Source organism: Heterodontus francisci, chromosome 4 (genome assembly GCF_036365525.1).
Source record: "Heterodontus francisci isolate sHetFra1 chromosome 4, sHetFra1.hap1, whole genome shotgun sequence".
Taxonomy (NCBI): Eukaryota; Metazoa; Chordata; class Chondrichthyes; order Heterodontiformes; family Heterodontidae; genus Heterodontus; species Heterodontus francisci.
The window spans coordinates 116622493-116649674 of NC_090374.1; the positions used below are offsets into that span (position 1 = coordinate 116622493).

The following is a 27182-nucleotide window of genomic DNA, read 5'->3' on the forward strand; positions in this document are numbered from 1 at the left end:
TCTTCACTAACTTCTCTGGCAGACACTGGCAAGTCATTTGTATATGTAAAGTATCTCACCACACCATACCCAAACCCTAACCCTTGTAGTGAGGCACTAAAACCAGTTGTTTCTTGGAATAATAGTGGGCCTAAACAGCATCACTAGTCAGTACTTTCTTCAGTCTTCTAATGCTTTCTGGCAATCAGATGAGCAATTCCATTTTTGAGCAGTTCATATAGTGAGGCAAATGTGTTAGCGAAGCTGGGGATGAACATAGAGTAATACACAACAATCCCTGTGAATGTTCTAAGTTCTTTTGTATTGGTACAACCCTTTGTGTGTTTGAATGGTAAGCAATTCTTGTCAGTTAATTCTAATTGCAATTATGCAATTGACATATCTATCTTAATGAACACCTTCACCTTGGCTAAATTAGAAAACAAATCTTCACAGGTAGGCAGGGGTAAGTATCATTTTCGATCACCTTATTTAGAGTTTGCTTGTAATCTCCACAAATCTGAATGGACTCATATGCTTTTTTAACTACCACAATGGGTGCAGCACTTTCACTGCTCTTCACCTTCTTAAATACCCCTGATCTTTCTAATATATTTAACTCTTCACTTACTGCTTCTAACTGGACATAAGGCACTGGTCTAGCCTTGCAAAATGTCATCTGCACATTGTCCTTTATCTTGACTTCAGTCTCATGATGCTTAATTTTATCATTTGGTCCATTTTGTTCAAAAAACACTTTGTGCTCTCTTTGCACTTTCTCAATGTCAGACATATTCTTAATCCCTCCTGTAAATAACTCAGCCCAGTTTAACAGTATCTTCTTAAGCCAGTTCCTTCCCATCAGGGAGATTTTGTTCCCTCCACCTACTACCAATGGCAATCATATTCCACCCAAACACTAACTTGACCTACCACTGGAATACTGTTATTGGACTAACTGGTCAGTTTCACACCAATTTTGTATAAGGAAACGTGACTTAGGGATTTCTTGTACTCTCATTCCGAGATAACAGAATCTGCTGCAGCTGTATCAATGATGAAAGTAAGTTGTGAATCTTCTACTTTCATTTCAACTGTGGGAACTGGAATTATATCCTCAGCCTCATCACTCACAACTTCCATGTGTTGTTTTTCTTGCTCTCTGACAGAGTATAATTCTTGATCTCCCTGCTCAATAACATCAACCACTGTTTCCATATCTATCATATGCACATTCAGTGACTACCAGGCTCCCGAACTAGCTTTTGATCTACGCTGACCTCGATCTGGTGTTTGACCATGAACCGACGCTTGGTCCCAACCTGGTACTGATGGGCAGGCTCTGACTTCGGAAAACGCCGAGTCTTAAGGGAAATGGCTGTTCCCAATATCAGCAGCTGTCACCTGTGAAACTGACAGCGCAATGTTTTAAAAGGTTGCTCTGTAAGAAGAAGACAAAGGGAAATTTCTTATCTACAGTCACGGTGAGGATGAGGAATGGCCCCGGGAACAGTTTACACCCACAGGCTGGATGGAAACCTTTGGTGAGCCGGAGTCTGGCCCACGGGCTGTACGTTGGATAACCCTATTCTACACCTATATGCCCTGTCTTTCCCACAGGCATAGCACTTTGACTGGAAATGGAGACATGCAACAGAGAGTTAATGAATGTTTTTTGGGTTGGAGGAAGGTTTGTAGTGGAGTTGCCTGGGGTCAGTGTTGAGACCCTTGCTCTTCCTGATATATATTAATGACCTAGACATTGGTGTACAGGGCACAATTTAAAAATTCTAGGATGATACGAAACCTGAAAGCATTGTGAACTGTGAGGGGGATAGTGTAGAACTTCAAAGAGACATAGACAAGTTGGTGGAATGGGCGGACAAGTGGCAGATGAAGTTCATTGCGGAGAAATGTGAAGTGATTCATTTTGGTAGGAAGAACATGGAGAGGCAATATAAAATAAAGGGCACAACTCTAAAGTGGGTGCAGGAGCAGAGGGACCTGGGGGGTATTTGTGCATAAGTCATTGAAGGTGGCAGGACAGGTTGAGAGAGCAGTGAAGGAAGCATACTGTATTCTGGGCTTTATTAATAGGGGCATAGAGTACAAGAGCAAGGAGGTTATGTTGAACTTATGTAAGACACTAGTTCGGCCTCAGCTGCATTACTGCATTCAGTTCTGGGCATCACACTTTAGGAAAGACGTGAAGGCATTGGAGAGACTGTGATGGAATATAGGTATGATAGTCTTCATTAAGTAGAATTTGGAAATAGTTAATATATTATACCTTTTAGAATTAAAGATTGAATAAATGGTCAGTTTTCAGAACTCACAGCAATTCCCCTTTAAGAAGGTAGAGTTAAATATTTCAAGGTCCCTGTCAAAATTGAAATTCTGTTGCCAGGGAATTGGAAGATAAACACACACATTGAAATATCCTGTGTGACATCAGTAAGAGGTAGCAATAAACTTAATTAGTTTATGGAGTTCTTGACGCAGAGAAATTGGCTCTGGAGGTTGCTGTAAGGTACCGTAAAAAAAGGCAATTATAGAAAATGGACTTACAGGAACAAGAGGTAACATAAGCACAATTATAAACATTTTGACCAAATAAAAGCTCACAACTTCAAATTCCAGTAAAACATTAAGTGGAGAGTTACATCTTTTATTAATATTTGACATTGTGATATACTTATCCACTTAAGAAGTTTATTGCATGTTAAATGCAATGGGTGGCACAGTGGTTAGCACTGCAGCCTCACAGCTCCAGCAACCAGGGTTCAGTTCTGGGTACTGCCTGTGCGGAGTTTACAAGTTCTCCCTGTGACTGTGTGGGCTTCCACTGGGTGCTCTGGTTTCCTCCCACAGTCAAAGACTTGCAGGTTGTTAGGTAAACTGACCATTGTAAATTGCCCCTAGTGTAGGTAGGTGGGTGGGGATGTGGTAGGGAATATGGGATTAATGTAGGATTAGTATAAATGGGTGATTGTTGGTCAGCACAGACTCAGTGGGCTGAAGGGCCTGTTTCAGTGCTGTATCTCTCTATCTCTAAATTCTTTAATAAATATATAAAAGTTAATAAATCGTCTCATAGTATTCTGTATACAACTACAAGAACCCCTCTCTGTGTCTCTTTAAGAATTGAAGAGAGTTTCCCAGACCCTTATAATATCTGGGATATTTATGACTTAGCCATAACATTAAAAATAGGCTATCTGAAAGATGGTAATATTCCCTGTTGGTTTTCTTTCTTTGTCAGTCACCTTTTTTGCATCATAGAGTCTTTCTTAAGGCTGAAATATAACACCACCCTTGTATTAAAGAATTTAACATGCAATAAACTTAACTGGATAAGTATATCACAATATCAAATATTACTAAAAGATGTTAGATATGGAAACAGATGTGGGGGTCATTTAAACTTTTGCTGATAGTGTAAAACACGTGATGTTGGATCAGCTGCCTGTTATATACCTCTCCCGATTTTCCTTTAAAGTCAGTGGAATATTGTCCATTTTACACCATCATCAAAAGTTAAAATTACCCCAGAGGCTGTAGGTAAATGACGGAATACACAGCACTTAAGCCCTGTTTGATTGCTGGCAAAGTGTAGGTAGTGTCACTTGAGGTGGGTGTGAGCAGGGTTGCAAGTCCAATTGTTTCACATTTACTGCTGGCCCATATTGATGTTTGAAGTGCTTCTCAGAAGTGTGTCAGAGTCCTACACTGGCTCCAGGTCCCCCAATATATCAACTTTAAAATTCACATTCTTGTGTTTAAATCCCTCCATGGCCTTTTTCCTCTCCATTTCTGTAACCACCTCCAGCACTAAAACTCTCTGTACCTTAAACTCCAACTTCTTGTGCTTCCACATATTCCTTTGCCCACCACAGGCAGCCTTCAATCAACCATATTCATATTCTGGAATTCCCTCCCTAAACTCCTTCACCTCCCAACATTCCTTTCTTCCTTTAAGGCATTTCTGAAAGCCCACATCTTTGATCAAGCTTTTGCACAGCAATCATTGACCACCTTACACCTCTGGGATGTTTTTCTACATTAATATGGGTTGTTGTTGACAGTTAACACCTTAGGCCTGGCAGAAAATTACATTCACCATTGAAGTGGAGTAGATCTGGCTTTATGGACCTGTGTCAGATTTTCCAGACTTCCATTGCCTCTTCCACTTCTGTCCCACCTGCCTCAGTGACTGAAAAACCTATCCTGTAATCAAGCAGGCTTAAATACTCTACTGCAAGGTTCACTACATTTCAATGACTGCTTAAACAAGCAATCCCATAACACCAGTGAAACCCATTTAACAAGGAGGTGGACCCTGATATTCATCTGAAGGCAGCTTCTGTGTGGGTGGGGCGATGGGGAGGGGTTGGGTGGGCGGGGGCGGAGGCAGTGGTGGTGCTGTTGGAATTGTAAGGGGAAAACCCAGAAGTCAAAATAAATTGGTTCAATTGAGTTGAGGTTGTTGATTCAGAGCAGGTTGGAATCTGCAAACCCACCTCAATTAATCTAATAAATTTTGACTTCCAGCATTTGTGACTCCAAGCTGCGCATAGGCCATGATGTGCACCCACATAATGCAATCTCAGTTAAAGAGATGTTCAGTGTCACGACCTCAGTGAGACTGTTAACGTTAAAACACAAAATATGAACTCCCTAGACCAATTTGAAGAAGTACATGACAAAATTTCACGTTTTTAGACTTTTACTATAACAATTAAACTAAAAATCAGCATTAAGTAAACAGTACTTTGTAAGTAGCTAATACATGACATTAAATTACAGAGAAAGGTATTTCCCTTTAACTTATTAAAACACTTGAAAACACCACATTTATGTTACATAATGTCCTCATTGAAGCAATATCTTTGTTGCTAAAAGTCCCAAAATCCTCCGAGTTGCAATGGGTTGGATCTCCCAGTCCTTCTCAAAGTCAATGACCGCGTCGCTTCAGATTCTTCCAAGCACTTTCAATCTGGACTTCCGTGAATAGGCAATCTCTGGTGACCCCGTTGGTCTTTTTTTTTTCTCCACCCCAAACCTTAGTTTTCATATTGAGTTCAAGTTTTAGCAGCTTTTTGCTGTATTGATGTACTGAGAGCAGATGGTTTCTCTCTCTCTCTCTTCCTAGGCTGCCACTAATGGTCTTTGCCTTCAGATCTTCCTTGCAGCCTCCAGACTTCTGAAAGTCTGTTGAATTTATCCAGAATCAAAAGTCAATAGCCATTTGTCTTTTCCAATATGCAGAGTCCACAAGTCTGGCCACAGCAGAACAACTCAGGTTTTCCTTTGTTTCCAGGTGTTAAAAATGTAAACACGAGTTTGCACCTTCAGAGCCTCTGGCTCCCTGTTTACAATCTAAGAGTCTGGGAGAGCGAAGCCCATAGTTCTTCAGCAGTTACAACCTTGTCTTCTGCTTTCAAATGGGTCTTTGATATGGGTTCCTTGTTTGCATGGTAACCAAGATCCCTGGCTTGTTTCCAGGCAGACTTGGTATTAATCATTGCATTAAAAATCCCAGTTTTTAAAAACATTGTCATGCTAGGTCCCCTCCTGCCAAGAATGAGGCACATTAATCTTGTCATGAACATTGATTTTAAACTGTTACTGGAGTAAAGAAAGGACTTGTTAAACAGATCAGCCGTGGCTGGAAAAGACATTTGCATATTAACAGACAGTGTTTGGAGGGACAAAGCAGCCATTCCCTGACACATTCAACCCACAATGGACTTTTGATCACCAGACGTCGAAGGTGGGGGAGCTCACATTCCAGCATGACTGCTAAGATGGCCGAATACACAACCGGACATGGTCAAACCAGCTAGTCACATGACTAACCTGCTGGGCAACCTGGGTTTTTTGAATTTATACAAACAGTTTTGGACAGAAAATCTGTTTGCTCCTGAACTGAGAAGATCTCTCCTGTCTGCTCCCATCTCTTTCTCCCAAGCCTCTGAATCCACATGAACCCCAAGAGAGAAAAGTCTCCTACAGCGAACAAGGTTTAAGAAGGATACTGAGCCCCAACGAAAAGCATACAATCAAGACCTCGACAGTGAGCTCGAAGAACCATAACAACAACTCTTCAGATATTGCCTCAAACTTTTCCACTTTATTTTTCTTTTGCTCTTTTCTGTCTCTATTTGCATGTGTGTATCACGTATGCATGCTAGCGTGGGCACGTCATGTATCCATAGGCGTCAACCAAATTAGAGTTTAAGTTTAAGTTTAATAAATTTCAACCTTTCTTCTTTAAACCTAGGAAAGTCTGTTTGTGCTGGTTTCTTTCCCTTATAATTGGAAAGCGGTGAACAAGGATTCACCAAGGGGGAGCTAAAAGCATGATGTGTTTAAAATTAAACCCTGTCACAGTAAGACCAGGTGAAAGCTGAAAGAGACCCCTAGACCTCTTTCTCACCTGGTGGTAACAACATAATCATACCACAAAGTCCAGCTTTCAAAACATTCAGAATGAATGTGGATATAGAGCAAGGTCAGCACCCGGACTTAATGATGCCTTGCTGGAATTACTGTTGGATGCAGTAAGGAGGAGGAGGAACATACTGTTCTCCAGCAATAGGAGGAAGAAACCTGCTGTTCTCACCAAGAAGGCATGGTTGGGTGTAGCTAAGGAGGTAAGCAGCAGTTGTGTTGTGCCCAGGTCATGGACGGAATGTAGAAAGAGGTTTAATGACCTAACCAGGCCAGCAAAAGTGAGCAGATTTGCTGATTTAACTAGATCCTGTGAATATTGCTGAAAATAGAGACATGTTGTACAAGCTTTTCATCTTGCACTCAACAGGACAATCTGAAAGAATACCAATGTAAGGGAAAACAACAACTTTATACTGTGTGAGAAAAGAGTGCCGATTGGTTGGCAAGTGAACTCTGATTGGTAGAGGCATTGCCATGGAGACTGCACCAGTTTACGGTGACTGACAGTTAACTACCAAGCTTTGTTTGAAATTTAAACCAGGCAGCTTAACTCTGATTGGTCAAGGCATTGCCCTGAGGAATGAATCAGCAAATGGCTGTCACTTATTTTGTTTAGCTGAAGCAGGTGCAATGTTTGTACATATTCTTTCTGTCTGCATGTGCTAACCTTAATAATCCTTGTCGATATTTAGGTGGTACCACTATCTGTTCAACAACTGTCCAGTCCTCATCCGCAGGTCTGCGAGACGGTCTCCATTTCCTCCTCAAAACCCCGTTTGCCATATAATAACCTTCTGGAACTCCTTTCACCTCAGCTTCTGTCAGAGCCGTCTGTGCTATTTGGTACAATTCTGGATCTGCTTGCTATGCTGCAACAATAGACGATCTTAAATATCTCATTTGGATTATCTAAATTCCCAAATAAGGTTTCAGATACTTGGCTATCTGTTTGTGGTGCCACTTTTACCTCCCACAATGGATCCTGTTTAGCCATTGCTCGGGTGACTACACACGCAGGAAATATTCCTGGAACTTGTTCCTGTAATTGCTCTATTTCCCCAATTTCACTTGGTTTCTCTGTAATTATAGGAGAAACTTATACTTTTGATCCGGCAAAATCATTTCCTAGGAGTAGGTCAATTCCCTCTACTGGCAAATTGTGGACAACTCCTACAGTTACCATCCCAGATATTAAGTCACTCTCTAGGCGTACTTTATATAAAGGTAAGGGTATATACTTTCCGCCAATTCCATTAACTAAAACTTTAGTATTCAAGGCACTCTCTTGGGTTGCTCCTCTATCCCTGATATAATGATAGGTTTTCCTGCCTCACTTAAAGGATACGGAGTTACATTCCCCTTTGACAAAAATTCATTATAGCTTTCGGGTATCTTTTCTTAACCTTTACACTCACTTTAGTTTTTGTATCTGGTTTTACAGCTGCCGTTAAAGCTATAGCCTGGTCAGCTATACTCTTAGTTCTAATCCGTGGAGAAAAATAATACAAGTCCGTGATAAAACATTGCGCCTGTTTCAGCTAAACAAAATAAGTGACAGCCATTTATTGGTTCATTCCTCAGGGCAATGCCTTGACAAATCAGAGTCATGCTGCCCGTCTTCCTTGTGCCTTTACCTTTCCTAGTGCTCCTACAAGGTGTTTCCGCACTGGTTGCAGCATTGGTTTAGGAAGGTAACTGACCTTCAATTGGGAGACTGCTGATTGCCTTGGAGGACAACCTTGAGCAGCTCTGAGCCTAGTGGGCCCAGCTTCAGAATGCATCATCTCAGTCAGCGCTGCAGCAGTCTGGGTTGGCTGTCTGACAGGCAACAACAGCGGCACTGGCAGAGTGGCATGGGTGGGAGAAGGAATATGGTCATGCTGACAGAGGACAGTAGGTTCTTGTTCCTTAGAGCCATTGCCACACTCCCAGGAAAGTACCACAGCAATCCCAATGATCTGTTGTTGAGTAGATTGCTAGTCTTCTGTGGTGTCCTGGAAGTCCATTTCAACCATGGTATCCATAGCCACAATGGTAGCAGTCTGAGATTCCAGTGCAGCAATCTGAGAGTCAATGGAAGCTATATCATTGGGCGTCAGATGCTGCATCATGGTGGGTTCTACAGTGTATTAATGGAGGTGACCAACCTTTCCATGTTGGAAAGGATGGGCTCCAAGCTCTTCCTAAAGCCTTGTGCCAACTTAAAGGTGGACTTCTCCATGCTCTTTGACATTGTGCACAAGCTGTCTGGCAGGCTTTCCAATGCACCCAGCATTTGGTTATGTACACCCATCAGCCTTCTTCTCTAGTCTGGCCCATTGAAGTCCTCATCTGACTCCTCTGCAGCAGAACTAGAATGTGATCTTGCCCTTCAGCAACCTGGAACCTGCATTATCCTTTCTCCCCTCTCAGGCTCCTGCCCAGATACCCAGTGTCTCACCACATGTAGATCCCTCTTCTATCCTAGCCTCTAAAATGGGCTGTGTCAGTCTCTGAGCTGGTGGCTGCAACTTTAAGATCGATTGATGGTGCCTCTTCATCTTCACTGACTTCTTCCTCTTCCTCCTTTGACTCAAAAGGTTCCAGTTCTTGGTAAATGAAATGAAAAAGGGACAAGGGTTGGATTGTGATGAGGAGTGAGGGAAAAGTAATAAGTGCATGCTTACACCTTCTACAACTTGTGAGTCAGAAGAGACTGTGTATTGAGAGAGAAGTGGGAAGAGAAAAGGAGGGTTAGGTATGTAGAGACCTTCATCATTGATCCCTCCAGCCCCACCAATGGCCACAGCCTCAGCAATGCCCCGTCCCATGATGGCCAGCATCGTTTCCTCCACGGGGGTTATAACATACAGGCATAGTTGTCCTCTTCCAGTTCTTTCCTCTGCCTTCTGTTACGTGTCACCTTCTCTGGCAAGAAAGAAGGAAGTGTATCAGTGAGTGTCCTGCAATATATTTGGATGATGTGGCTGTCGTTGTTGATTAGCTGCCAGTGTGTGAGCTGTGATTTATTGGCGTGAAATTTGCAACAGTGCGAAGTGTGTGAGGGTGAGGTAACGCATATGAATTTTAGGATTGAGTACTGATTGATAAAGATTGTTGGTAGGTGATGGGAGTGTAATGACCTGAGCAGTGAATGAAGCTAGTGGTGTAGTTGGTAAGATAAGTTACCTGACAACTTGTGTCAGATCGTTAAACTTCTTCCTGCACTGGATCCATGTTCTTGTTCCTATACTCCTAGCAATGACTTCCATTGCTACATCTTCCCATTGCTTCCTGCTTCATGTGGATATAGGATGTCTCTTCTTCTTTCTACATCTTGCACCAAGACCTTCGGAGCATTATCAGAAAACCTTAGTGATCTTTCTCTCACATGTTCAGCCATTCCTCAAAGTATCAGATTCAGTTTTCAAATGATTCCTACCATTTCTTGCAGCTGCAATGCACTTCCCCTTTAGGAGGTGCCAACTGCCTTTAAATAGTGCTAGCCATTCACAATATCAGGCCTCTTGCTGACAGGTGCAGCCAACGAATAGCATGGGTAATGCTAGCTGCATGAGGGAATCATTGAAATCAGTAGGTAGCACCAATTTAACATTCTGCCTGCTGCACAATGAATAGGCATGAGTTAATCATATACCGCGATACAGATGCCCATTTTCAGCAGTTATCCAATTTAGCCCCCATTGGATTTTCTTATTATACAGTAGTACTTATGTAGAATGGAGTTCTGTAAATAAACAAAATACCAGATATTGAAACAGGAAATTGATTATTAATGCATTTAGTTATCTGAGGGCATGACCCAGTATGTATCCTTTGCCAGTTCTGATGAAAGGTCATCGACCTGAAACGTTAACTCTGCTTCTCCCTCCACAGATGCTGCCTGACCTGCTGAGTGTTTCCAGCACTTTCTGTTTTTATTAACCTAGTATATATCCTCTGTAATCAATGCTTTGTATAATTGGAAGAGTAATAATTTTGTCAAGTTAAAAGAACCCATAAATCAAATCAGGCTGAAAGAGATAGTTTAAGGCCAGTACTCTCTCAAGTAAAAATACGTTTTTAAAACATTACTGAAAGTGAAATTAGTAAGATTAAAATGATGAATATATGACCTCTATTTACTTCGGCCCAAAGCCCTAACCTAATTGGTTCTGTAAATCAGGTGAGTATGCTGAACAAACTGTACAATCTTCACTATCGTCATGTTTGTTTTCAGGTGGAGCATTATGAATTTTGGCATCCACAAGTATATACACCCATGTATGCATTCTTTTACCTGTTACAAAGAGTATCAGGAATATCTGGTGCAATGACCAAGAACTTGTTTATATTCATAATCTTTATACTTATTTGTTCGAGAAGAAATCTTTAAAAATTCAGGTAAGAATTCTTAAACTGTTCAAGATACCTCTGCTGTCAGATTGCAATGTGGTTTCTCTAAAACATTTGGAGTTCCAGGAGCATTTTTGCAGAAAGATATTGCATCCTGCTAATAGTAAAGGGTATTAGACTGACGTCATTACTGTTCGCTTTGGTACGAGTTAATTTACGTACATTTCAGATAAGTAAAGATTAGGTGTGTACATACCAAGGAGTTAAAATGACTTCCTAAGCCACAATAATAAGGTTTAAGCTGTTTACAAACCCACAGTTGAATTCAAATTATATGTCTTCACAAAATATTGAGAGCACACTTTAGTTTTCTATAAAGTATACATAAAAAATTAATCAGAGTATTTTTTTTTAAATTCTGTTGAACAGTAATGCACTTGTGCCAACCAACTCAGAGAGTTTATAGGAACACCTTTAGAAAAGCATTTGGCAAACCTTTATCTCATTTGCTTACAAATATCACACGCTGAAGCAAAACTTCATTGAAACGTGTCATCACGTCACTTGATAATGACAAAAATGACACATGGTTTTTCATCTTTTCTCCTTTCCCTCTAAAAAAAGTAATGAAATGATAACTCTTTAATTTCCAGTGGATACTGCCTAGAGAGAGGAAGGGAGTGAATGAGAATCATCAGATCCATTATCATCAGGGTGGACAGTGTCTGTGGATCATTGTACTTATCCAATTAGCTTATAATGAATTGATAATTTCTAATACTTTGAATTATCTGGGAATCAAATGATGACTACTTTTAGTAGTGCCATCAGTTGTTAATCCTCTCATATGAATGTTGTCATGCTTCAATGAAAAAGAACTAATCTAAATAAGTCATATAAAATTGAAACTATCATGTGTGCAAACAAGGGCATATATCCAGCAATTATTTCAAAGCTGTGATCTCAAATCAATCATACAATACTTCTCTCTCAGTTGAGGATATGATTGCTGTGAATCCTTTGAAGTTATCTTATAATCCTCTATTATTCTCCATTTTTAAAACAATAAGCTGAGAAACAGTCTTTAAATACATATTTTGCTGAAGTTAGGAAATGGAGAAAAATATACATTTTTGTCTTCCTATTGCTCCAAAAAAGTTCTGAAAAGCCTCCAAATAATACGTTAATCTGCATTTTCCCATTCAGATACTGATGAATTTTAAAACAAGACAAAACATATCCTTTATTTTCTACTGTACTTGTTTTGTTGTGTTTTCTGCTATTCTTTTTACAGCCTTAAATTTTGGGTTGAGCGTTTCTGCAAACTTCAGTTTTACAACATTTTTATTATTTTCTACTTCAATCCAGAATTGAATAATAAGATGGATTGAGAAAAGGCCTCTTGATCTTTCACTTCCATACATCATATGCAATCAGCTTTATCGTTGGCCCTTAGAGCAAAAGCTTACCGACATTGCTTTTAAATGCAGACTGGGACCAGTTCCAGGTCCTGACGCCGATCTTACCAGAGGCAGCCAATTAAAGACGGCACGTGGGCTGCAGAGGCAAAAGGCCTCAAACTGGAGGTGTCCTCTGAAGACTTTTGAATTTTTAAAATAAGTATAGCCACAGCTGCCAGGACATTACTGTGGAGGGGCTCACCAGGGGCCGCAGTTATGGCAGGTTGATCCTTCCAGCTCTGCGATATAGGGATTTAAAGGAGGCATCGATTGCCCCCCGACCTGCCACCGGGAGGCCGCCTCCAGGCACCTGCAAGGTTTCGGCCTCAGAGGGGTGCCCATCTGCCACAGTGGCATCAATTTGCCCCCAAGTGGGCACTTAATTTATCCTAATTGGCTACATGTCGCTGCTGGGCAGGTAACTGGTGCTAGTCTGACCCCGCCTCCTACAAGATCACTTGCAGGCTTGAACACGTTAGGTAGACAACCTGGCGCGCAATTTTCAGAAACTGACTGCTCTCCCACCTCCAAAGCCGCCTTCGTGCAGCTGATAAGATTCCGCCCTTAACCTCCAGAATAAATATTCTGAAATGTTTCTCCAACCAACCTCCCCTTCCCTCCATCACCTCAACCACTTGAGGTAAATCAAGCAAACGCCAGTACTTATTCCTTATTTTGCATCCTACATTGTTCATTCTTGCCTACTGCCATCTCTTCCTTGGCATGACATTTATTATGCTGGAAATTTATGAAATTTCATGTCATACATTGCGTTAGATCACCTTTGACACAGCCAGGTAAATGACTTAGGACTCAATTGGCGCATGCAGCATCACTCAATCATTAAAGACACCTGACCTGTCTACCTAATCCCATTTGCCAGCACTTGACCCATAGCCTTGAACGTTACGTTAAAGGATAGTTAAAGGGTAGTCTCCAGGAAATCTATTGTTTGTACTATTACACAGCTTGAAAAATGTTTTTTAAAATGCTTTTCATGGCTTTAAACAAAGGGTATTATTTCCCTTATGCTTGTTTTCTTGAGGTTATTGAACCAATATTGTGTGCCCTTTATTTTCCACTAAGCCTAATGCTCAGTGGGCGCAGACCTACAAGACCAAGTTACTTTGAATTTCAACAGGTTTAGTTGTGAAATACAAGGAATGGGATGGTGCTGACATAGGCATTGATTTAGGAAGGACCATTCATGTAAAGTTGAAAGTAAAATAACTTTCGAGTTAGCATTGAAGCATCTGACATGCCACGCAGCCTAGATCTGAGAGACAGAATAAGCACAGTCATTTGCCAGAAGCTTAAATGTTAAATGTAAACACTATTTGATTAAAATACAAAATGATTAAGTTTATTTGTTGCCTCTACACCCTGTAATAGATCTATAAATTCTAATTCCCGGGTAAAAGATTCAAGGCACTTGATCAATACCCAACTAAATCTAAATATAAACTACACCAACTTCTATAAAATGCTGCATGTGAGACATAATATTTCATTTCCTATGAAGAAGCAATAATAATTCTCACATCAACTCGAACAAAATCATGATGGTATTTAATAACATTTCACCCAATATCCCTTTAAGTCCTTGTTGCTCTCTGTATTTGTTTTCATTTTCTTCTCAAGGTGCCTCTTCAACACATACACTACAGAAACAGAAAATGCTGGAACTGCACAGTAGGCCAATCACCATCTCAAAGAAAAATAAATATCTTGGTTTGGTGTGGCACTTTTGTGAGGACTGACCAAAGGAATACACTCATGATGTTAAGCTCTCTTTATCTTTCACTTGGTGATAAACCTGCTTTGTGTTCCCAGTATTTTGTTTTCTCCACAACAAAACTGTGACAGCCAAAATATATTTGGGTCATACTCTGCTTGTGGAAATTTTGTCATTTAATTCTACTTTTTTTACTGACTATATAATGTATATTTTTCCCTTTAGTTATTTGTTACAGGTAGTCCAGGATATCCCTGACCCAGCCAGTGACATCTCTTTTCCTTTATTGTGTGTGAAGTGGAAAAAAGGATCAGGCTCTAGATAGATAGTGGGACCCACACTTGCACTTTCCTCAGCTCATCTATATTCAAAATAGAAGATGATAAAAAATAGCAGCAGTAATTCACAACATACATTGGATACAGCAATGGCTGTGTACTCTGGCAACATCTTGTTGTAGAAATGAAAATCTGTGCACCAGAACTAGCTATTCCCCTAGCTAAGTAGTTTCAATACAGCTACATCATTGGCTTCTACCCAACAATGTGCCAGCTACACCTTACCCAGAAAAATAGAGGAGGAATAAGGGTAACTGCCCTGGACATCAAGGTAGCATTTGACAAGTATGGTACCAAAGATTCCGAGTGAAATTGTCGCCAGTGCGTATGAAAAGGAAAACCCACCAGTGGCTGATGCTCTGTCTGGCATAAAAGAAAATGAAAGACTGCAATTATTTTCACTTTTAACGACCTCAGGATGTCAAAGCACTTTACAGTCAATGAAGCACTTTTGAAATGTAGGCACTATTGTAATGTAGGAAACACAGCAGCCAATTTGTGCACAGCAAGCTCTGACAAAAAACAATGTGATAATCACCAGATTTCTTTTTTAGTGCTGTTGATTGAGTGATAAACTTTGGCCAGGACAACGAGGATAACACCCCTGCTCTTCTTCAAAATAATGCCATTGGATATTTTACACCCACCTGAAAGAGCAGGTGGGGCCTTGGTTTAACGTCTCAACTGAAAGACAGAACCTCCGACAATGCAGCACTCCCTCAGTATATTTGACAAAGACCAATCATCACAGGACTTCGGTGTAGGAAAGCAGTGTCCTCAACCCAACCATCTTCAGCTGCTTCATCAAAGACCTTATCTGTCATAAGGTCAGAAGTGTGACTGTTTTCTGGTGATTTCACAGGGTTCAGTTCGATTCAACTCCTCCAATAATGAAGCAACACATGTCAACCTACAAAAGGACCTGGACAAAATCCAGGCACAGGCTGGCAAGTGGCAGTTAACAATCACAGCACGCAAGTGCGAGGTAATGAACGCGAAAAAAAAAAGGTCCAACCACACCACTGTCATTGCCAAGTCCCCTGCATCAACATCCTTGGGGTCAATAATAACTAGAAGGTTAATTGGACCAGATACAGCACATTGTGGCTGCAAGAACAGTCCAGAGGCTGGGTACTCTGTGAAAATTGACACCTCCTGATCCCAGAAAACCTCTCCATTATCTACAAGGCTTACCAGGAGTGTGATGGAATACTCACCACTCTCTCACTGGGTGGAGCTACAACACTTAAGAAGCTCAACACCATGTAGCACAGAGAAATCCACTTGTGGCCCTGTCACAGATTCAATATTCACCCTCTACACAGATGGATCAGCATTTGAAATAGAGAGATAAATAGATTAAATAGTTATTTTCTCTTTCAGATCTTGACTAACTGCTTTGCAATTCCTGCATTTTCTGCCTTTATTTCAGATTACCAGCATTCATGCTCTTCTAAAATCCTTCAGCCAGATTTTAGCTAATTGATTTTTCAGAAAGAAAACAGATTGTAAATAGTGCAACAGATGAAAGCACTCTCAAAAATATTGGCATTTTTTTCAGATAGGTCTGAGGCAGGTTCCTTATTAAATAAAAACTTACATAGAGTTTCATCATTTGCCAGGCGGCGGAAGCAGTGACAGACCTGGGCAACCTGACAGAGGTCCTGATGTGTTAACAGAGTGAAAACACGAATCCAGATCTCATCAGGCAGATAAAGCCATAGTGAATGGTCATCATCTCCTCTACAAATCTAGGTTAAGATAAAACAAACAGAAGATCAGGATCCAGTCCTTTTAATTATGCTCATGTGCAGATAAAACACACAGTACCATCTAGTGGACAACTGACACAGATGCTTTCTATGATAATGTACACAGAAAGAACTAGGACAGTTTGACCTAGTTTTCCAACAAAATGATGTTGTTTAACAGGAGCTCAAATTTCAAAGAATGCATGTACATGGAAGCAGTTTCTCATGTGATGTTAACACTGCAAGATTTTATTCATGGGTGACCCATTTTCACATTATTATTGTCAAACAAAGCAGAAAATAGATTGTTGGTGTGGGTTGCCCTTTTATGAGGGAAGTTATCGATGTAAAACCTCTTCCTTTTACATTATATTCTCCTCTTTTCCCCCACACCAAAACAACAAGCGATAATCTGCTGCTAGGTTTCCATTAATGCTTCTCTGCAATCAACAATTAAGAAATGCAAAGGATGGCCCAAGAAGGTTTCTCAACTATTCTTCCTTTAGGGAGTCATCAGGCACAGTTATCAAACACAGAGTATTATAACAAAACAAAATACATCTTTAAAAAATAAAGGAAGACTTGCATTTATATAGTGCCTTTCATGAACACAGGCCATCCCAAAGCACTTTACAGCCAAAGAAGTATTTCTGAAGTATAGTCACTATTGTAATGTAGGAAACGCAATAACCAATTTGTGCACAGCAAGGTCCCACAAACAGAAAGGTGATAATGACTAGATAATCTGTTTTAGGTGTTGATTGAGGGATAAATATTGGCCAGGACACCAGGAAGAACTCCTCTGCTCATCTTCAAATAGTGCTATGGGATCTATCCACTTAAGAGGGCAGACGGGGCCTCCATTTAACGTCTCATCTGAAAGATGGTATCACTTAATACTGCAATAGTGTATTAACTTAAATTTCCTGTTCAAATCTTTGGAGTGGAACTTGATGCCATGACCTCCCAATTCAGGAACCGCTAACACCTAGTCAGTTTGCTCATATGTGCAATTTGTAGCAGCGGTCTCTGGGTAGCGAGACTTGGAATTGTCCTCCATAACAGAGGCGCCAAAGCCAAGCTTTACCATTACCCCAACTGAGATGAGCTAACTCAGCAGAGAATGGGGAATGAACTTGACACCTTCTTGGTCTGCATGGTTCAAATAGTCACTTCCATAACCAACAGAGTTCTAAGTTTCTTGTGCAACATAAACAAGGATAAATTACTTGCCAGTTTGTCACAGGTCTGGAAGACATTGTTCAAACATTCAGACTTTTCACCTAAGAACAAAAGAGCACATTTCACAGTATTTTGTAATACATTAAATATAGTAGTGCAAGAAAATATATACTGGGAACCCCTGTGATCAAACTGAAGATTATGAAAGATTGCAGGAAAACACAGACTAGGAGGATAGACAGACATGTAGCAGATGCAGTTTGATTCAGAAAATGTGATGCAATACATTTTGCAAGTAACTAAGGAAAGGAAATACACTTTAAATTGTGAAATACTAAAAAGTTGAGGGATGTTGCTATGCAAAAACAGGTTAGTATAGATGGCAGAACAAATAAATATCGTTATGAAAATGGCAAAGGGTATTCTTTGGTTTTATATCGAAAGGCACAGAATATAAAAGCATAGAGATTATGTTTAATTTATATAAAACCCTAAGAGACATTTGCAGTATATTGTACAGCTTTGGGCAGGATATATAAGCAATGAGAAAAGTTCATCATAAATTCATTGCAATGTTACAACAGATGAGGGATTACAATTATGAAGAGAATAAATTAGGATTGTTTTCACTGTAGCGGAGGAGGTTAAGGTAGATAGTGATGTAGATTATTTTCACTAGTAGGTGGGATGGAAAACATAGGACACAAAAATAATCCCAGAAATAATAAAAGGGGAGGTTAAAAAAATAAATTACACAGTGGGTGGTTAGAATATGGAAATCTCTGCCACAATTCATTGTTGAAGCGGAGTCCAAAGTGAATTAGTTGCTTAAAAAGAAGGAACAATAAAGGGCATGGAAAGTAAACAGGAGAATGGGATTAGATTAAATGGCTCAGGCAGAGAAAACCACAATGTCAAAGTTAATGGTAAATGGCTTGTTTCTATGCTGTAAAACTGGATAGTTCTGTGCAGTTAAGCACAGTGTGATGATCTTATACTTTTTGTTTCCCACTCGTGAAAACAAGCCACAGTTAAAATTGGAGCACAGAGTAATAATTTTATATTTAAAGCCACAATGAAGAGATTGAGTGGCACATTGAATTATCAAACTACTCTTTCACCACTCTATCTAAGATTTAGATAGAGAATGCCTTAGGTCAGAGCACCCAAGTTATAAAGGCTCCCTTACTGTCCCTTTACATTTGCTACATAACCATTGGTAAAATATAGAGCAACCCCAAGGATCACAGGAAGATTAAATCCATGCTGATTTTTAGCTGCAAAGATAGGGCTGAATTTTATCAGCCCCTTGTGGGTCCTGGCAGCGGTACCAGAAGCAGATGCCATTGCCACATTTACTCGCGCGGCTGGCCGACTGCGATCATATACAGATGGCCAATTAGCATAACTGAGGCAGGGGCACATCCTATTGCAGGATGGGGGTGAGCTACGAGGCGTTGGGTGGTGGCATCAGATGACCAGAACACAGGTGCAGGCACCATCTTTAAAGCGTTGCCAGCCCTGCTTGTACTACTGCCTTTCACTGATGCAGTGAACCTGGAGTGTTACTGGACCCGTAGACTGCTGCTGTAATTCCTGGATCCCTCTGGACCCTACCTCTGATGCTGCTGTAATTCCTGGACACCCCTCTAATGCTGCTGTTGCTGCTGGAACCCCCTTTACTGCTGCTTTTACTCCTGGACATCCTTCTACTGTTGCTGTTGGACAACAAACCCGTCCCCCCAACCTCTACTGCTGCTGTTGCTGCTGGACCCCCTCTCTACTGCTGCTGTTGTTGCTGGACCCTCTCTACTGCTGCTGTTGCTGCTGGACCCCCTCTACTGCTGCTGTTGCTGCTGGACCCCCTCTCTACTGCTGCTGTTGCTGCTGGACTCCCTCTCTACTGCTGCTGTTGCTGCTGGACTCCCTCTCTACTGCTGCTGTTGCTGCTGGACACACCCCTCTACTGCTGCTTTTACTCCTGGACATCCTTCTACTGTTGCTGTTGGACAACAAGCCCCCCCACCCCCCCAACCTCTACTGCTGCTGTTGCTGCTGGACCCCCTCTCTACTGCTGCTGTTGCTGCTGCACCCTCTCTACTGCTCCTTTTACTCCTGGACACACCCCTCTACTGCTGTTTTTACTCCTGGACCCCCCTCTATTGTTGCTGCTGGACCCCCCTCTCTACTGCTGCTGTTGTTGCTGGACTCCTTCTCTACTGCTGCTGTTGCTGCTGGACCCTCTCTACTGCTGCTGTTGCTGCTGGACCCCCTCTCTACTGCTTCTGTTGCTGCTGGACCCCCTCTCTACTGCTGCTGGACCCCCCTCTCTACTGCTGCTGTTGCTGCTGGACCCCCTCTCTACTGCTGGACTCCCTCTCTACTGCTGCTGTTGCTGCTGGACTCCCTCTCTACTGCTGCTGTTGCTGCTAGACACACCCCTCTACTGCTGCTTTTACTCCTGGACATCCTTCTACTGTTGCTGTTGGACAACAAGCCCCCCCTCCCAACCTCTATGCTGCTGTTGCTGCTGGACTCCCTCTCTACTGCTGCTGTTGCTGCTGGACTCCCTCTCTACTGCTGGACTCCCTCTCTACTGCTGCTGTAATTCCTGGACTCCCTCTCTACTGCTGCTGTTGCTGCTGGACACACCCCTCTACTGCTGCTTTTACTCCTGGACATCCTTCTACTGTTGCTGTTGGACAGCAAGCCCCCACCCCCGCAACCTCTACTGCTGCTGTTGCTGCTGGACCCCCTCTCGACTGCTGCTGTTGCTGCTGGACCCTCTCTACTGCTGTTTTTACTCCTGGACCCCCATCTACTGTTGCTGCTGGACCCCCTCTCTACTGCTGCTGTTGCTGCTGGACCTCCTCTACCTTGTCCTGCAATAGAGAGGGACGTGTGTCAGTGAGTGTGTTGCAATGGGTATGAGTGACATCACTCAACTATGATTCCTGTCATAGCTGAATAGCTGGCAGTGCATGGGTGCTGTGAAATTTGGAGGTGAGGCTTGCAGCATTGATAAGTTTGTGAGGGTGAGGTGCAGCATCTGAATGTCAGACATGAGACCTGATTGCTAGATTGCTGATTGGTGAGAGAAGGCGATGTGGCCATTGAGCAGTGTGTGAGGTTGGTGGTGTGGTGGGAAGGAGACAGGATTAGAAGATGCAGTCACTGACCTTGACCACCCATGTGAAGTCATTGAACTTTTTCCAGCACTGCAGCAAGGTCCTCTGGGCCAGACACCTCGTATTGACCTCTGTGGCTATCTGCTCGCATTTCCTTCTAAGTGTTTGTCCAGAGGGCCTCCTGGACTCCTGCGGAAATCTGACTTCTCCTCCTTTGCAGCTCCTGCACTAAGGCCACCAGCAATGCATCAGAGAACCTGGAAGCCCTCTCTCTGGCTTACTGCTCCATTACTTCACTTTCTCCCTTCTGAGAAACACTTTCACAGACACTTCCAACACTTGCTGCAGACAGAATGCACCTCCCCTTTAACAGGTGCCGGCTAGCATCAATTAGTGCTAGCCTCCCACAAACTTGTGCCCCCCTACTGAGCGTGCAGCCAGTCAGCAGCAAGTATAGATCTGGGCTGCAAGCTACATTCATGTTGATAAACAGGCAGCACAAAGTTTGCCTGCTACTTCCATCAAGCATGGGGTAACTGCACATCGTGATCCCTGCTCCCGATAACGGGTCTTATTCGGTTTCTAGCCCATGGATTTTATCAGCAATAAACAATAATGTGAGATTTTGCAACTTTAACATTTGGAGAAAATGTTCTGTGATTTCTTTCAAAAGACTTTTTACAGTATCTATGAATCTATACATATCTTACAACCTGTCCTCATTTGGTTTAATTGCATTATTCAAAGCAGCAAATTTTTTAAGAGAATAAAAGACAGCGAATAGTGAAACCGTGAAGACATGGTTAAAAATGATTCACTGCACATAGATCATGACCAACACAAGGATTACTTGTATGTGCAATGAATAATTGACCCTGAAAAAAAGAACTTAAGATTTTAATAGTGTCAGACTTTTATCCTGGACTACAAAATATAAACTGTATTTGTAGTACCTGTTTTTATTGTTTTAAACTTACATGGTTTTATTGTTGCCATTGAAGCCACTGCTGTATTTTGAAGCAGTGCTTTCGATCTTGGCGTCTCTTGTGGTGCTTGTTTACTACCTGGAACATTAGCACTTACAGGCCTTTTGGTCAGCTGCCTCCATGACCCCTTGTTTTTCATTGCAAGCACTAAAGGCACACAGAGAGAGACATAATTTTTTTTTAAAGTACCTCAAATCCCAAAAGATAAACTACCAACAACAGAAAGCAAGATGTTAATAGTAAACCGTTCTAACTCATTTTTAAAAAATTGACAGTCTGTCACTATGAAACTGATCAGCTCAAAATTTTTACTAATAGCATACCACTTACAATAAACTTGACTATCAAATGTAAGTTCATTACTGTGGTGCAGTGTCTTCTTGTTGAAATGAGATGCATTTTAAGAGACCAACAGACTGGGTGCATTTTGCATGTAATAAAGATCAATTAGTGGAATATTTCCTTCCAGATAATACTGTCTCTACTTCTTATCCATTTTGTAAATGTCCAAGTTCAGTTAACTTAATAGCTGGACTAGCATTGCCACCCTGATTTTCCTTGGCTGAAGGTAGTAATTGTGTTTGATTGTATGCAGGTGGTGGGCATTAAATGATGATTCACATGAATCCCTATAAATAGGCACAGACTGAAACTGTGGTTGTTGGGTTCAGAGGTGTATGCTTCTAATGTGTAACTCTATAAATAAATTTTTTAAAAAGTATGTAAAGATTGATTCCTGTTCTATCTTTCACCAACTGGCTTTCTGAGAGAAATAACAAAGGAAGTGCAGGGATTGAAGCTGGGACCTTCTAATCAACAGAGCATGACATCATAAAGGGTTGCTAACACTCCCAAATTGCCCCGGCGTCTCCTGGAATAGGGCATGGATCTACTGGGCACTGCTAATAACAGCCTGGGAAGTCTTTGTGCTTCAGGTTTCCTGCCACAGTAGTAACCTCCCACTTCATAACATCACCAGCTGCTGCTGCAGAGAAGCCTCTGGATCAGTGATGACACCAACAACTGCCATAGGCAGCTGGGACTGGCTGGTCTGCCGGGTTCAATTAGAAATGGGGGAGCCCAGGCAAGAGAGCAAGATTAAGGAATAGAGTCAGGTGAGAGAGGGAGACTGGGAAATAGAAATTGGGCTATTGAAGCTTGAGTAAGGGAGAGAGTGGGGGACTGGGGTTTGGGTGGGTGGGTGTGGGGCCAGCATTTTTTGTAGAGTTGGGAGTAGTAGCAAGGCAGTGAGTGGCAGCAGTGCTATGAGAGTAGCAACCAGTAAATGTGTGAGTGAACATTAGGGGCTTTACAGTGGGTAAACAGTAAAAGATTGTTACAATTGGTGGGAGAATGAGGAACAAGGGAACAGAGACAAAGGATTCTCACTGGAAGAACCAATGGACAAGGAAAAGGAAGGTTCATGAACTGAGGGTTATTAGACCATGGGATCCCTCAATGGAATAAAATCCATACCATACAACACTCTCTCTAGAATATTCATCTGTAACACATTCCTTAATAGCTGCTTTTTGCTGCAGTTGGAGGGGGTAATATTAACAGCACTAGTGGCAGACACTTGCTATTTACTTGATCCACCAACAGAATATCCCAGTTTGTTGCAACACTGGATTTTGTTGCTCCTGTTAAACAATTAGAGGCTTTACAAGGTTCTTAGCAAACACATGGGGGAAATTTTAATGTGGAGCAGCTCATTGGGCTGGGTGTGGGTTTGTTAAAGTGATTAAAAATGTATTCAAGTAAGGAAGCTGTCTCTAATGTGTCGATTTACCTGGGGTGCTTTCAGCATGCTGCATGTAACCCCCTCCGGAAAAGTGGGTTATCAGTTCATATATGTTAATCAATCAATTCTAGGTGATATTTCAACCTACATTCAAATTTAATAGCACATCCACAGGTTTCCTGGGCTTCTTGAGACTCGTCATTGAAACCAAGGCAAGAAAACAATGGCAATTCATGGGGCTCTTTAAAAGTAAGACAAATACAGCAATACATACTCAGTACTCACACTGTTTTCTTACCTAACACTGGGAAAGGGTTTGTTCGGAGGACCTGTGGTAAGAAATTAGTTTCCACCCTTTGGAAGTTTTGAGACTCACATCAAGATGGGTGGCGCCTTGACTGCCTTAGGTTGGACCTCGGATGAGTAGCAAGAGGACCATCTGCAGCACCAACATCCATGGTGAGAATTGCAGGTGGTGAACAGAGAGGGGGGCAGTAGAGAGGTCGAGCTCATAGGAGGCACTACCGGTACATCAGTTGTACCGGCAGAGGCTCAGCTTCCTTGACCTCTCCAAAGAGCAATGCTTCCAGAGGCTGAGGTTGTCGCATCAGGTGGTGGCAAACATCCACAGTCTCTGAGAAAGAAAATCTGCTCTCTGCTGGATCTGGTGGCCATGCATTACCAGTAGTGGCAAATTCTTCAACTATTTTGCCTCCAGACCCTTCCAGCACCCTGTCGAAGACATATCCAGGATCTATCAGTCAATGGCAAATAGATGCATACAGCAGGTCACTGATGAAATGTTTGCCAAGATTGGCAATTATGTCAATGTCGCCTATGATGACGCCAGGCAGAATGAATGTGCGCTCGGGTTAGGCAGCTTTTGATGCAGAGCACCATCAAATGCACACATATGGAAATCCGCACAACCCCAGGAGTATTCATAAACCGCAAAGTGTTCCACACCATCAATGTGTAGTTGTTGTGCAACCACAAGAAAAGGCTTTTGCAGGTGCGCATTAGATTCCCGGGGAGCTGCCATGATGATTTTATCCTACAGCTGACCTCTGGCTAAGCTCTCTGATCTCTTTGGAGCAGCAAGCAGACTTAAGGGGTAGCTGTTAGGAGACAAAGGACATGCCCTTCAAACCTGGCTGATGACACCTGTGAAAGCCCCAATCATTGAAACCCAAGAGCAGTACAATGGAAGCCATATGTGTCATTCAGCAAGTGATCGACATGCTCACTTTGTGCTTCCGGTGCATGGACATAACATGATAGAATTTCACATTCAGCTTGAAGGTGAGAAGTGTGGGTCTATGACTAGTGTCTTAAACTTAAATAAAGGCAATTACAAGGGTATGAGGATACCGTTGGCTAAAGTGAACTGGTAAATTTGGTAAAAAGGTAGGATAGTTGTGAAGCATTGGCAGTCATTTAAGGAGATATTTCATAACTCTCAGCAAAGATATATTCTAGTGAGAAAGAAAAACTCCATGAGAAGGATGCACCATCCATGACTAATTAAGGAGGTTAAGGACAGTAACAAATTGAAAGAAAAAACGTACAATACTGCAAAGATTAGTGGTAGGTTAGAAGATTAGACAGATTTTAGAAACCAGCAAAGTATGACTAAAAAAAAAAGGAGGGAGCAATGAGGGTATGATAGAAAGCTAGCTAGAAATATAAAAACAGATAGTAATAGTTTCTCCAAGTATTTAAAAAGGAAAAGAGTAACTAAAGTGAGCATTGGCCCCATAGAGGGTGAGACTGGGGAATTAATAATGGAAAACAAGGAAATGGCAGAAGCTTTGAACAGGTATTTTATGCCTGCCTTCATGGTAGAAGACACAAAAAACATCCCAACAATACTTGAAAATCAAGAGGTAAAAGAGAGGGAGGACCTTAAAATGATCACAATCAGTCGGGAAAAGGTACTGGGAAAATTATTAGAACTAAAGGCTGACAAGTCCCCTGGACCAGATGGTTTACATCCTAGGGTCTTAAAAGAAATGGTTGCAGAGATAGTAGATGCATTGGTTACGATCTTCCAAAATTCGCTAGAATTTGGAAAATTGCAAATATAATACATCTATTCAAGAAAGGAGGGAAGCAGAAAGCAGGAAACTATAGACCATAGCCGAACATCTGTCATCGGGAAAATGTCAGAATCCATTATTAAGGAGGTAATAGCAGGACCTTTAGAAAATCACAATACAATCAGGCAGAGTCAGCTTGGTTTTGTGAAAGGAAATCATGCTTGACTAATTTATTAGAGTTCTTTGAGGAAGTAACAAGCAAGGTGGATAAAGGGAAACCTCTAGATGTGGTATACTTGAATTTACAAAAGGCATTCAATAAGGTGCCACATCAAAGGTTACCACACAAAATAACAGCTCAAGATGTTGGGTGGGGGGTGTCGGGGGTAACATATTAGCATGGATAGAGGATTGGTTAGCTAACAGGAAGCAGAGAGTAGGGATAAATGGGTCACTTTTGGGTTGGAAAGCCGTTACTAGTGGAGTGCCACAGGGATCAGTGCTGGGGCTTCAACTATTTACAAGCTATATCAATGACTTGGATGAAGGAACCAAATGTATGGCAGCTAAATTTGCTGATGGCACAAAAGTAGGTAGGAAAGTTGTCAAGAAGACATAAAGGGTCTACAAAGAAATTTAGATTGGTTAAGTGAGTGGGCAAAAATTTGGCAGCTGGAGTATAATGTGGAAAAATGTGAACTTGTCCACTGTGGCTGGAAAAATAGAAAAACAGTACATTATTTGAATGGCGAGAGACTGCAGAACTCTACGGTGCAGAGAGATCTGGGTGTTCAGGTACATGAATCACAAAGAGGCAGCATGCAGCTACAGCAAGTGATTAAGAAGGCAAATGGAATGTTGGCGTTTATTACAAGGGGAATCAAGTATAAAAGTAGTGAAGTTTTTCTACAGCTGTACAGGGCCTTAGTTAGACTGCATCCGGAGTACTGTGTACAGTTTTGGTCTCCTTACTTACAAAAGGATATAATTGCATTGCAAGCAGTTCAGTGAAGGTTCACTGGACTGTTTGCTGGTGTTACGATCAGGTGAGGCAGGGGTCTAGGGCTCCCTTCTTAGCCTTTGCCTGGCTTGGCCATAACAGAGTTTAATTTTTAAAACACCATGTTTTTAGCTTCCCCTCAGTGAATCCTTGTTCACTGCCCTCTAATTATGATGGCAAAGAAATCAACCAGACAGGTTTTCTTAGATTTAAACAAGAAAGGTGTAAGTTTATTAACTTTAAAATTATAATTCAGTTAAAACTACTCGAAATACTTGACGCAACCACGCTAGCATGCATATGCGATGAACACACACACAAATAGAGACAGAGGAGAAGAAGGGGAAAGATTGAAAGTAATTGCTGGAGTTCAGTTACTGGCTTGGATCCCTGGAACTTCATGAGTGAGAGCGAGAGAGAGACAGGGAGAGACCTTCCTTCCCTGTGGTCTTCAAATTGCAGTCTCTTCTCCAATTGTTTTGTGAGCACAATTCAATTAACTCCAAGTTGGCCAGCAGGTTAGTCATGTGACTAACTCCTTATGTGGAACAACCTCCCCTGCGGTTTGTGGATTTCAAACCTTACTAGATGCACTCCATGGGGGAGGGCGGGGCGGGGGTGCGGGTGGAATGCAGTCTCTTACACAAATAAGATGTGGATCATCACTGTTGCTCAGACCAATCTTTGTTAATTGAATCAGTGAGCAGTTTCATTGTCTCTCTTATTCAACTGTCTGTTAGAATGCAAAATATGCAGCCATGTTTGAGTGGTCTTTTAAACCAAGTTATTTTTCAGTCCAGTTACAGTTTAAAATTAATGTTCTATATGACAAAATTAATATGTCTCATTTTGGCAGGTGTGGTTTTCATGGCATCTCCACATTCAACGGAATGAAATGCGATTTTAGAAGAGCATTTCATTATAAAAAAGAGAGGAGTAAGTACAGGAAAACACATATGCATTTCTCATTCATTCTCATTCATTCAGAAATTCCAAAGATTGTTACAGCCTATCTTTCCTTGGTAGCAGTGCTGCATTAAACTGCCCCT

At 41.6% G+C, this 27182-nt stretch overlaps 1 protein-coding gene across 3 annotated transcripts in view; it reads right to left on the reverse strand.

Moving 5' to 3' along the window:
* Positions 1–27182, reverse strand: part of LOC137369202 (uncharacterized) — a 267684-nt gene that overhangs the window by 160905 nt on the left and 79597 nt on the right. For all 3 annotated transcript variants that reach the window (XM_068030014.1, XM_068030015.1, XM_068030016.1), the window contains exons 6-8: positions 21342–21497; positions 17288–17337; positions 15904–16054 (exon numbers count right to left, since the gene is read on the reverse strand). In XM_068030014.1, the coding sequence (XP_067886115.1) occupies positions 15904–16054; positions 17288–17337; positions 21342–21497 (357 nt within the window). The remainder of the gene's footprint in view (positions 1–15903; positions 16055–17287; positions 17338–21341; positions 21498–27182) is intronic.